This window comes from Talpa europaea (assembly GCF_964194135.1).
Source record: "Talpa europaea genome assembly, chromosome: 4".
NCBI classification, from domain to species: domain Eukaryota; kingdom Metazoa; phylum Chordata; class Mammalia; order Eulipotyphla; family Talpidae; genus Talpa; species Talpa europaea.
The window spans coordinates 139,568,826-139,582,388 of record NC_140070.1 but is presented as its reverse complement, the minus strand read 5'-3'; the positions used below and the strand labels follow the sequence as shown (position 1 = coordinate 139,582,388).

At 42.2% G+C, this 13,563-nt stretch overlaps 1 protein-coding gene across 1 annotated transcript; it reads left to right on the top strand.

Moving 5' to 3' along the window:
* Nucleotides 1–3,485: 3,485 nt before the first annotated feature.
* MIS18A (MIS18 kinetochore protein A) lies at nucleotides 3,486–13,220 on the top strand (the record flags this gene model as incomplete). The annotated part of the gene is made up of 5 exons (XM_084231937.1): nucleotides 3,486–3,822; nucleotides 6,372–6,438; nucleotides 9,945–10,067; nucleotides 12,448–12,544; nucleotides 13,134–13,220. 5 exons carry the CDS (start codon nucleotides 3,486–3,488, stop codon nucleotides 13,218–13,220), a joined length of 711 nt encoding a protein of 236 aa, XP_084088063.1.
* Between the last annotated feature and the right edge of the window lie 343 nt (nucleotides 13,221–13,563).

Below are 13,563 nucleotides of genomic sequence, written 5' to 3'. Positions count from 1 at the left end.
GTGGGGAAGGCAGCTGTGGGTGCCATTTGGCTTGAAGATATCTCTACCGGTTAAGAGTAGGAAGAAATGGTCTCAAAGGCAGCTGCAGTCATCTTTTTAAATGCTAACGGGGCCAGCTGACTGACTCTTGCAACCTATAATCACACCTCATTGTTTTTCTCATGTGTAAGGGTAAGGAAGTGCATGCTATTAAAATCTGGTCCATGATGGTAATCAAGAGCAATTTATTTCTGATTTCCCCCAATTGCCAGAGCTTCTTTAAAAACCCGTAACTTCTTTCAGCATAAGTCAAGGTCTCATTAGTTTCTTCTCCCCTTTTTTCTGTTCCATCTCTCCCCTTGTTATAGTTTACTACATCACTTTTTTCTGCTATTGTTCCTTGTAGATATTATATTAGCCTAGCATTTATTTATTGTTTACCAAATCTTTTGAATCAAGCTGGTGAAAAAAAGTGGAATTAGATGGTCTGTGTAACAAGCATGTTGAACAAGAAGGACTGCAGGATGGAATCAAAATGGAACTCTATTTTGCTTCTTACTATACCCTTGAAACTTACTTGCTGAGGATAATCTTCCACTTGCTTCTGGACAAAGATAATCTTCCACTTGCTTCTGTGTAAGCTTCTTTCTGTTTGCCTCTTCTGATTCACTCTCCACCATGACTTGTGTGAACAGACTGTAAAATGATGACAAGAAAAGGTCTGTGTATGTGCATTACGGATGCAACCATCTTGAGTCTAACACATAGTACATATTTTCAGTCTGTGGTTGGTTGAATTCAGGGGAACCGTAGATATGGAACACTCCACCATTTTTACCTCATCTTGGAGTCTCAATCAAAACCTCAATTTTAACTGATGGTAACAGATGGCTACATATGTTATTAATTGCTAGTGAAAACAAACTGTTCAAATTGGCTTCCACCATAATTTGTGGGCGCACATAAGTGAGAGTCCAGAGTTTGGATACTAATTCTTCATGATTCTCTCTCTTAGTTCTGCCCTTCCCCACATTAACACAAGATGGCTGCCTGAAGCAAACCAAGTATGTGCTTCCCTGTTCATGTCAAGGGAACAAAGAGAACATCTCTTCCCTCAAACACTGAATGAGAACCTTGATATTTACCCTCACTGAACAAATTCGAGATCTTAGGTCAAGTTGTTAGCCCAAGTTGATCCCTGTCTCCAGTGCAACATCCTAGTCCAGGATGCAGATGCCATCTTGTATCAGTGATGTGAAAGATGTGTCATCCTGATTGGGTTATACTTCTGGGGAACTGTTCCTGGAATTGGTGGTGGTAGCAGCAGCAGAGATAAGCAGGGGTTGTATAACTAGGGAGGAGGGTTGCTCACAAAGCTACTATCACTACACAGCCCAAGGTCATCTTGTTTTGTCCCCACACAAAATATGACTTGGTAGATAACGAAATATTTTACATTCATCATACAAATATATTTGTAACTAAGAGGAGTTCACTTTGCATTAGAGATGATTTTTCTATTAGGCACAGGAAACACAGGGTCTGAAGCCCCTGGTATTTTTAGGGCTTCATGAAAAAAAATTAAAAATTTCTTTTAAAAATCAAGAGGACAAAAACTTTCAAGTCAAAGAAAATGTCTTAATATAGATTTATACATTTATCTTTGTAGCAACTCAGTTGGATGATGATGACGATTAATGGCAGGCGTCCATCAAAGTGTAAGACCTGGAACAGCCGAAAGTGTTAGGCAGCCCTGCCTGTATTCCTTCTTTTTTGGGATATCCCACCAAAGAATTTAATTGTTTCCAATAGGCACCCAAAGTCTGAGGCAAAGAGAGAATCCCTTTGAATTTCAAGGTACTCTTCCCTTAAAAAAATAGATGTGGGTTGAATCAACCCACGTTGATAGTGGGCTTGAAAATAGCAGTTCAGGGAAGTCACGAAAGAAACCAGGGGAGGGAAGGCAACTCTGTGGGTGAAATAAAAACCTGTACTATTTGAAGCATGTTCTTCTTGTTGGAGGCCGATGAACAAGGGCACAGTACACGGAAGTATTTTCACACATATTACATAATGGACCTACTTAATCCATGAAGAAACAAACCCAGGGAAGGGCAAGAGCTCTTCCAGTTTCTACACCGTTACTAGCACATCAAAGTGTAGGCTAACCCAAGACTTCTAACTCCTAAGCCTTTGTTGTTGGCTAGTGTCCAGAGTCACTAAAATTGGATGTAAATTTCAGGTGAACAGTTTATCTGCCCAAAGCCGGGAGTGATTAGGGAAGAGCCAAGTCTTTTGGGTCTTTCTTCCCGAATACACTGTTAGGTTGACCTGGCGTAGCTGATCCATACCCCTCCAGTTTTGATCTGTGGTTCTTTAAAGACAGGCTAGCTTTATGGGGCAGCCAAAGAAATTTGTCCTAAAAACCCAGGAGGGGTGCTCACTCAGGCAAGGGGTGAATGGATCCCAGACCCGACACTGCAAGTTTTCCAAACTGTTGCCCACCCCCTCTTGGCTGGCTTTTTCTTGCACTATCCTGAGAGTTCGGGGGCCCTTCCCCAGCTCCTGTTCCGGCCATGGCAGTACACAAAAGGAACGAGTAACAAGGCAGCACCCACAAACTCCTACATTCTGCACCTTGAGGGTAACAGGCAGACAAACCAGAGCAGTGTGGAACTCGAAATCAAACGCTTGGCCCCACTTCCACCCACTGAGCCAGATCTGTGAAGGTGGGGCCCAATCATCGGTGTTGTCACCAGCTTCCAAGTGATTCTCAGACTCGCTAAAGTCTGTGAGGGGCCCAGCATCTCGAGGATGGACAAGGCATCATAAAGCAGGCGTGTACCTCAACGCCTTTGGGGTAGGGGGTTGTTATTCGCTTCAGAACCTCCGTTGAGGCCTTGGAAAAGTTTTTTTTTTTTTAATTTATTTATTTATGCAAGAACTGGGGTACAGGCCAGATTTGCGGGTGGGTGAGAGGATTCACCAGAGGCAGACTGGGTAACAGAACAGGCAGACTGACTGAAATACACTGCTGAGGGGAGCAGCGGGCGAGCCAGGAGCGGTCTGCCGCGCCATGTGGGTAGCTCCCTGGCCGACCGAGGATCGAACCCGCGCTGCAGAGGCTGCGGACACCTTCACAGCGCTGCGCTCAACCGCCTGCGCCACCAGGGAGGCCCGGAAACGGGGTTTTAACAAAGTGTGGGGTCTGTAATTTCCTCAAAGCCGTCACCCCTTCCAGGGGCGGGGCTGCTCACACTTCACGGGCAGACGGTCGCCACCTGCCCAGCAGCCTCACCTTTCCCGGCACGGAACGCCTGACGCAGGCGCAGGGACCACCGAACGCAGTCGCGCCGACGGCGAGCATGCGCACTAACATGCGGCCGACCGCCCCGCCTCCCAGGCCCCGCCCCTTCGCTACACTTCCTCTTGGCCTCCGCCCCGCCCTGCGCATGCGCAGGGGCGCTTTTCCCGTGACGCTCCGCGGCGCGGGTGACTTGTAAATAATGGCGGGGGCTTGGTCACAGGATTGTTGCCAGAACTGCGCCTGCAGCGACTGCGCGTGTGGCGACAGGGACAAGTGGAGCGACTCCTCACTGTTGGGCAAGCGGCTCTCGGAAGACTCGAGCCGCCACCAGCTGCTGCAGAAGTGGGCGAGCACGTGGAGCTCCGCGAGCGGGGACGCGTCGGTGGCGGGCGCCGAGGGTTCGGGGCGCCCGGGGGCGCGGCCGGCGCCGGAGGAGATGCCTCTGGTGTTCCTGTGCTCCGGCTGCCGGCGGCCGCTGGGCGACTCGCTGAGCTGGGTGATGAGCCAGGAGGACACCAACTGCATCCTGCTGCGCTGTCAGTTTCCGGGCTCGGGGTCGGGGTGGGGGGGCGCCTTCTTCCCAGGCGCGCTGTACTGGGGGGCCCGGCAGGAGGCGGGGTGCCCGGGGTCTTTCGAGGTGGCCCATTCTGAAAGGGTGAGCTGTGCCAGGAAAGGGGGCGGTCGCCCCTGCACTTTGGGCTCACGTATCAGCCTCGTCGTGAGCAGTACCCAGAAAAAATGACCAACTAGGTTGTAGACTTTTGGGGTGCAGCCACTCTATCACTCCCCCCCTCCCCGAATTAGCATACTGTCAGCTGGTAATAGTGGTAATAGTTTATTTAGAAAATCAAGCTTTTCAGCTGCCTGCTTCTTGCAAGGAGATGCCAAGATAGATTTCTCAAATCTTGGTAGTTATCAGCAGATGACTTGACAGGGTGAGGTGTTACTACAGAGTTGAGAGAATAAGTATCAGGATGGCAGAAATTCACTACCAGTGTATCGATGTTTATAGGATGTTCTCCTTGGGATGAATCCCAAGAAGAAAGGAATAAACCAATGTCTACCGGGTTTCCTGGAGCTTTTGGGGACCTGCTGTGTTCCGTAACGATGCATCAGTTCATTAACGATCATTGCTGAGTTCATACAGCTCCCATAGTAATTTGTTCGTATTAATTAATCCTTTGCATCAAATAGTGCAGAATGGTGTAGTGACCCACATGCTCATACCCCAGAGTTCATACCCTGTACTGGTTAGTTCCAGACATGCTTCAAGCATGTATGAGTGTGTTTAAACATGTAACTTTAAAAACACCCATGAGGTTATATTATTGATACTGTTAAGCATTCTTACCTTTTTTATCCTGCACGTATATTCTGAATATTTTTCCTCATTAGTTTATATAGATATAGTTAACATTTTTCGTAGCTACTTGGGGTTGAATCTGGCCTGCCACTTACTAGACCTGTCTCCATGGGCAAGCATCTTAGCCTCTCAGTGCCTCAGTTACCTGTAAAACAGGTAATACCTACTTGGAGTAGTTTGCTCAGAATATGTAGTAAGTGATGCTGGAGTGATTTCTCCAATGGAAATGCTGTTAATCCTCCCAGTCTGTGTCTTGCTACAGCTCCAGGTGGTTTCCAGTTTGCCACCATTAGAACAGCATGTATTTGGGTTAAGTTTTTCAAAACTGAGATGTAATTGGCATATTACATTTTACCACTTTCAGAAGTACAAGGTAATCAGCCAGTGTTTGTATATGTTGTGGAATGGGCAGAGTAAGTCTAGTTAACACCTGTCACATCTAGTTAACCACATGCAGTCACACGTTTTACTTTCTTGTGATGAAAATGTAAGATTTACTCTCAGCAGCATTCACATGTACAACACAGTATTATTAACTAGCCTCCATGCTGTAGTTACATCCACAGGACTTGCTTATTTTATAACTGCAAGTTTGTGACTTGACAACCCCAGGCGTTATTTAATACAGATTTTTTTGATACAGTAGGAGAAATTTTTCTTTTTGTAGATGAGTTTAATCTCATTTCATTTAACAGCTTTTTAAAAGAAAAAAAATACATTTGATATTAATGTTATAGGGCAGCCCCGATACAAAACAAGTTGCCTGACTGTGGGTCCTCACCCACGCGCTTAAAAGGACTTATCAATGCTCTACTGCAGGCACACACGAAAGGTTAATAAAAGGTTTATTTACAAGGGAAGGGGAAATGAGGAAATGTACAGCTCAGGGAGAAAAGTGGGAGACAAAGCTTTAAATGCGTCCTACCTGATCTGCCAATCTGGAATCCCAAAAGGCACTCTGAGAGCTGGCCGTGAGCCAAGATCCGTAAAGCCAGGAGGCGAGCGAGAGAGCGAGCTCCCCAAGGCCCATGTGTCTGGTTTCTATGACATTTAATATGAATTCATTTCTCAGTTTCAAGACTCCTATTCATCAGTCCTTTTATATTAATAATTTTCTCACTCCTGAATTGTTCTTTGGTTAATTGTGGTTCCCCATTCCCCAAAAAACCAAGTTTGCTTGAAACTGTCTTTCTGCTGTCTCCATACTTGAGTGGCAGGTTGGCTGCATCTGCAGTTCTGGGTCTGTCTGTGTTTTCAGGCACAGGGAACAGCTGGTGCAAAGGTCCTAAGGCTAATAGGGCTGAGGAAGAGAATAAAGATATGGCTTAGGGGATAAGCAAGGGGCCCAAAATTCAGGGACTTGTAGGTTGTTCTCAGAATCACGATCTATCCAGTGAGTGAGATGTTTACACAGGGGAGTGATCTGACCTAGTTTTTTTTTTTTTGACAAAACATTGAGAGGAAGCATGGAAGTAGGGAGGTTGGTTTGGAGTTAGTGCAGTCATCCAGGTAAGAATCCATTTTTGGAGCTGGAGTGAACATTTTGCGCTATCATCTTTTTCTAGAAAGAGCCCTGTAAGGTGTAATTTTGAACCACCTTTGTGAGTGTCGTTTTTTCTGGCCTTCTGAGTTCTAAGATAAAGGTTGAATTAGAAGTTCTTTAAATGTCTGCATGTGCATTATAACAGACCATGTTAATCAATTATTGTAACTTCTTTTTAGGTGTTTCCTGTAATGTTTCTGTGGATAAGGAACAGATCCTATCCAAACGTAAAAATGAAAATGGTTGGTGAGTAAGGTTATGTGTATGTGAATATGTATGCCAGTGAAGATGTTTATTTTTCAAATAAAAATCCTGAGAAGCATTACTAGCAATAAGATTACTTGGGATAAGACTCTTCCATGGTGGGTGCTCAGTATAAGGTCAGTCATTTTAACGTGCCAGTTCTTGCATACTGATGGTCTCCTTTAGAGACTGCAATGGGACAGTTGCTAAATTTCTGTTGCATATTCTGACAGTCCCTTTGGGTCTTTGGGCTTGCTGCTGAAGAACATCCAAAATAAAAATTGAAAAAGAAAATGTCTGCATCAGAAAATCTCAGAGTCAAAGTGTACCTAGCCCAACACTACCCACATCTATCATGTCCTGGCACCCACAGAAGATGCTGGGACCACACATACATGCAGCTGCTGAGGTAGACGACAGGCTGCGCATGGCTAGAACAACCAGCACGGGTCTCCAGCAGCCCAGACCCTGCTGCCACCCCAGGGTGGAAGCGCTGACATCTGCATCCCAGCCACTGCGTGCAAGTGGCATCCTCAGAAAACTGCATGGGAAGCTCTGCTTTGTCATAATTGTTGCCTGAAGTGTGTTTTACTGATGTACATGAAGTAACTTACGGTCCTCCATGAACAAATGGAAATTAGTAGTTACATGCATTAATGGATATTTTAAAGTATTGGGTTTTCATTTTTCTTAGAATTGCTAGAATGTCCTCTTTTGATTTTTTCAAATAAAATGTATTTCAAATATAAAAAGTACTCTATTTAAGGAGAGTTAAATTCCTGATAGTACAGGTAGTATGTAGCTGTCCGAAAATTGTTATACAGGCATTCAAGTGACTAAAACTTTGGAAAACCCAGCCTTAAATAATTTCTCACTTTGTAGATGAGGAAAGTAAGTCCTGGAGAGAAGAGGGGGCTCACTATTAAGAGCTAGGGTGACACTTGTGTCTCTCCTTGTGCCCTGTCACTTGTTCTTTGCATTTCAACTCTAATCATACTGATGTCACCTTGTTTTTGTCATTGAACAACCAGCACGGGTCTCCAGCAGCCCTTGTCATTGTTTTTGTCATGTCCCTGTACCAGTGTGCTATCATGGCTTAATATTTTTCATTAAATTGACTCAGGATTTTTACTTAAATTATTTTAAAAGGAATCTATGTTACTGCCGTCAGCCTGTCACTTGCCTTCACTAGAGAGTAATAGGGACAATAATTACAATTATAATCACCATGAAGACCTGTTATTAAGTTCTAGCTCAGTTGCTATTGCCTAGGTGCTTCTGGGTCTGCGGTGTATGTTCTCACTGTTAACAGACTTGTAGCTGTTAGATACCCCTGAAAGTCCCTCCAGTCCCCTGAAGACTGAACCCATCTTCATTTTATTGTTAGGACTGACAGATTGATTCTCCCTTCCTGAGTCAGTGTTACTTCTGCTCGTCTCACTTGAACCCACCATTTATGCCTCATATCATCTTGAATTTCACCAGGGGCATATGCTCCATGCTTTCGGAAATGCCATATTGCTTTAGGATGCACAGGAGTTTTCTGACGGGCGTCTGTCCTACTCCCTGCTGCCAGAGCCACTCTGCAGATGGCCAGCCAGGGCGCTCGTGGGTTTAGAAATATGTTAGAAAGGGAGCAGTGCTGTGTCCCCTAGTCACTGAGTCATCTGTTAAGGTTCTTACAAGCTGGTTCACTGCTTGTCTGAAATTACTTGGGGTTTGATATTTTCGTTTTTATGTAAGGGTGAATTCTGGCCAATTTCACTGCAACTCTGCAAGCAGAGAGACAGTGCACAGTTGTTACTGTCTCTTCGTGGCTTCCCAAGATCCCGCTAGAAGTATGAATGGATGAGCTCTTTAGTGGTATTTAGTTTGATTTTGGTAATTTAGGATAAAACGGTCTTACCCATTGATGAGTGTATTTTATATTTTAGGTTTATCTAAGTGTCCTTTCTTGGCTGATGACACGTATCTGAAGCGTCTGTTCACGGTCCTGGTGATAGGCTACAGCCACTTTGTAGTGACTGCGTAGCAAGGAGATCCACCTGGTCCGTTGGTCATAGAGCTGGGGTTCCTTCCTGAGGCTTAAAGAAGCTTATCAAAGCCCATGAAAGCTTAACATACAGTGTTGATCATGTCATCAGTGAGAGCTTATAATTTATCAGCCTGGGAGCCACTTTGTTCTTTGTTCCTTATGTTGCTGCAGTGATTCCAGGTAACTAGGTGTCTGTGGTGACCGGTGATGCTAGTAGTCTTGGTGCCTCCGTTCTGCTTGATGGTAGGAATGGCTCTTTAGTTGTTATAAGTGCTTCACCGTAAGAATTGCAGTGCTCTTGAAATAACCATTTTTGGTGGTGTATTATGATCATTACCAGATTTAATTAGCTTGTATTGGGAATGTAAGTTTAGTGTAGATACTGATTTATGGCATGAGAAATTGGGTCAATTTGTAAGGCATTTGGGAGGCAGTGAATTCTAAGATTTAAAGAATTTAAATATGTTGCCATGGGGTGGGCAGGGTTTTCAAATGTAGAGCTTGCATTGAGAAGTAGCTGGAATGAAGAAACAATTAACTGGGGAAATAGTGATATTTATTAAGTAAAATAGTTGTGAATTACTACGTGTAACATATCCATAGTTGGTAGAATAGTGCTGGTGTCAAAGTATAACTTTTAAAAAAAGCAACTCTCACAAATACATGTCAAAGATTTAAGGAGGGAGCCAGCACGTGGCACAGCTGGCTAAGCGGGGAAGCTCCCTATGGGACAGCTAACCCTCTGCTTTTGCGGTCATCTTTCCTAGTAGCAAGAGATGTTCGCTCTCTTCCAGACTAAAATCATCTGTAACTTAGTAGTCTTCTTTCTACAGGCCATCAGCTATCTTTAGAGTGTCTGAACCCCAGTCATCTTAACTACATCTGAGAAGTAAGCAAATAGTGCTACCTCTGCTAGAGTGAACCAGGCACCTGTGTTTGTGAACACATTTTTGTAGGAACACAGAGTGTCTGTCCAGTTACATGTCTGCGGCTGCTCCGTGCTGCGGTGGTAGAGGGACGGCCTGCAGGCCTAGGATGTTTATTCTCTAGATCATTGTAGAGAAAGTGCCGCCCTCTGCCCCGGAATGTGAATGATCACAGGTGGGCTTGCTGGACAGTATAACATTAAAAGGACCTGTGGAATCCTTTTGTCTTATTTCCAGATTTTAGACTTTTCTTAATACCAGATGGAGGCATTTACATTCTAGAAAAACAGCACTTAGGTATATTCTCTCTCTCATCACATACATAACTCTTGTCACTAGGTGCTTCCATCAGAGTGGCCTAGAGACAAGGGGCTACTTTTCTAATAAGAGCATCTGACGATCGTCTTTTCCTCCTTTATACACAGCACTTAGTAGGGTCTGAAGAACATACTTTGCAACTTGAATGTTTACTTGTCTTTGGAAGTTAACAATGTGGTTTTGTCATGAGGTTGCTACTTGTGTCTAAGCACTGGTGTTCTCTCCTGCAGCATTCTGCAAACTTTATACTGTGCTGGGTGCTCACTCAACCTTGGCTTCCTATACAGATGCACCCCCAAAGGTCTAGATTACAAGAGGGACTTGTTCTGCCTCAGTGTTGAAGCCATCGAAAGGTAAATTTGATATATGAATGACCGTTACAACTGATTTCCCAGAAAGTTGTGTGTAGAGAAACTGATATGAAAACTTCAGAGCAGAATCAACACTTTTAAAATAGATTTCCAAGTAATATTTGACCTGATTTGTTTGGTGTTGGAAGAGTAAGACAATCTGAATTGTAAGAGAAAGCACTGTGAGCAAAATTTTTCTAGTAAGAAGATCTTGCTTTTAAAAATTGAATCTAGTTTAGGGCCTCCCCGGTGGTGCAGCGGTTGAGCGCTGGGTTGCGAAGCTGCCCGCAGCTTCTGCAGTGCTGGGTTCGATCCCCGGTTGCTCCCCGGCCACTGGAGGAGGGTACCACATGGCGCGCAGACCTCTCCAGCCGCCCACTGCTCCCCTCAGCAGTGTACTTCGGTCCTTCTGCCTGCTCTGCTCCCCACTCTGGCTCTGGTGAATTCTCTCACCCTCCCGCGCTTCTGACTGTACCCAGTGCTTGAATGTATAAATAAATAAATAAATCTTAAAAAAAAAATAAAATAAAAATTGAATCTAGTTTAATAGAAGTTTTTAAAAGTAATTGTATGGGTCAATATATTTTGTCCCTTATATTTTCCTCTAGTTTTTATCCTTGTGAAAGTCATGAAGAAATGGGAATTTAAAAAACTTAAATTTTTTTAAGTTAGGTATAAATCTTAACTATATATTTCCTTGCATCTAGTAAAGAATGACCCACTATTTTGAGAGCTGCAAGAAAATACCTTCCCTTTCCTGTATTTCTAAAAAGTGTTAAGAAATAAGGCAAATTAAGGACTGATGACAGGCATTAAGTTAAAGAATTTCAGATCCCTTAATGGCCTCCCAATTCATCAGCCTTTTTAAGGAAACACAAATCAATTGGCACCAATGTATCTTCACTTACCCTGAAAGAGATGTAATCCTCTAGACTTCAAGGAAATCTGAGAAACCTTATATATCAGGAAAGGTGAACAATTCAGGGAGAAAAGAATGCCTATACTTTCATTACTAGAGATATTTTGCCACTCCATTAATTTCAACTTTCTCCTTAAAAAATTTAAACAGTATTCTTTTTTTTAATAATTATAATTTCTCATCTAATTATTCTGTAATAACTGCAGTTCTGCCACCTTGTTTGAAACTTAGGTTTAGTTCACCATTTTTAAGTCTGTGAACTTTTTATAGTTCTTACACAAAAGAATAATGTAAGACGTATTGTTCATTGTTGTAAAGCATGTAGGCCCGTCCAGAGAGATACCAGATCTGTTCTGTTTTTTTTCCATGAAAAGAATAGCTAGACCCGAACAGGTGCTCCTAGCCTCCCGAGAATTAGGTATGGGAGAGTACAAGTATGAAAGATGTGAAATGTTCATCCACTTGGACTGGTATAAAACTTTAAAAAGTAATATATCTGTATAAAAGAAAACAGAAGATTTTGCCACAGGAGATCATAATATTGAAACTGCTTTTTCCTGAACAGTTGAATTTAGGGTAAAAGTTACCTCTGGGGGCAGGATTTTGATGCCAAAGAACCTGGTGTGTTTTTCAAGTGGATATCCTCCGCAGTGTGGACGCACGGTTTTATAAATTACTCAATGTTATTTAACGTTTCCACCTCATCGCATGGTTCTTTTTTATAAACAAGGTGTTAATTGCCTTTGCAAATGTTTGTCCCTAGCCATTTCTCAGAAATAAAATCAATAGGGTTTTCAAGAGAAGACTTTTTATCTGGCAAAAGAAGTGACATAATGAAGTTGCTACATGTGATGAAAGATTTCTAAAGAAATGCAAATAAATTGAGCTTTCTTTTGAGAAATAATAGCACCTTTTCCTTTTATTTGGCTACAAATGCTGGGCTTGTTTTCCTCCTGCTCCCAGGCCAATTTTTCTGCTCTTCAGAATTTTTTAAGCCACAGCATCTCATAACCCCAGAAAGTCCAGCAGAGACTAACGGGAAGGTAACTGTTGAAGTTGCCCAGATCTGGGTTGGCAGGAGCTGCGCTACAGGTGATTATTTACTAAAAGTCAAATTCAAAGGTACACAGGTTCCTGGAATTTACAGCCAAAAAAACCAAAAAAGCAGTGGCTCCCTTTGGATTCTTAAACTTTAAAATAGAACTTTGAACTATAAGTATTAATGTTTTGCCATCCAGGTTATTAAAGAGCAATAATGAAATATAATATTGGGAAATGTACAGGAACATCTGGATAAAGCTGTTATGGAAAAAAAACATGATTTTATGTAAGTTGCCATTAACAAAAAAAGTTGTTTTTTCATGTTTACTTGGCACTAACCTATAATAAGATTTAGTATTATCAACAGGCATTTAATATCTGTTCCCTTTTCACGTTTTAACTTTGTGCTTTGCTGTACTTCAGTTATATTTTAGGGTCTTCTGAAAAGCAAATTGTGTCAGAAGAGAAAGAGCTTTTTAATCTTGAAAGCAGAGTTGAAATAGAAAAATCTCTAAAACAGGTAATTTTGTTCTGTACTTTTTATATCTCTATATGAGCAGCTCCGTGTCGGTGGACAAGTGCTCCTCCACAGATAATCCTCATAATGACATCTGTTTTAATCTTAGAACCTTCTCAGTAGAGAGTGCTGATTTCATTTCACTTGTTAGTAAAGTCATTTTTTGGGGAAACGAATTACAGCTTCAGCTAAAGTTTTATCAAAAAACCAACAAGGAAGACATTTCATGCCAGAATCAAAACAGTATATGTTCTAAAACTATTAACCTAAAAATGTATCTTTTACTGCATTCAGTATTTCATTTGATTCAATCCTCATGGTAGAAGCTGCCTTATTTTTTGAATTTTGGCATCTTATGGCCAGTGAGGCAAGAAAGTGACGAGCGCATAAAAGAGCTACAGATCAGAGGTTGAGAACTGCTGTTAATAGAATTATGTCTATTTTTAAGTGAAATTTAGTTGATGCCTCTATTTCATAAAACATTGAATATGTATAGTGTACAGTGTTCAGAAATTGTAGCAGTACTTACTATATGTTTTAATCCTGTGTGATTTTAATCATAATTGTATGTTTAAAAATATTTCTTCAATAGATGGAAGATGTTCTGAAGGCATTACAGACGAAGCTGTGGGAGATTGAGTCGAAATTTTCCTTCACTTCCTCCACTTGCAAAAGCTGAATATCTGTGCCAAGTTCCCCATCCTGAACTCCCCAGCCAGTGGAAAATTCTTTCATCTCTGCTAGTTCTTGTTATCATTTCACTTCACTTAGAACTGAAGACATTCTAGATGGCCACATACATTGTATTCTCTCACATTGGTCCAAGAAAAAGAATGTAGAATTACTTTTACGGCTCTGTTTGATGACCTAGAGATGACTGTTGACCAAATTCAAATTTCAGAGTCATTTTCTGATACTTGGTGGAATTGCAATGTAGAGGTTTTTATTTTGATGCAAGAATGAGGTTTTCTGGACTGTTTTCTCTCCCATATCAAATTCATTATTCTTTATTTCCTATTTTT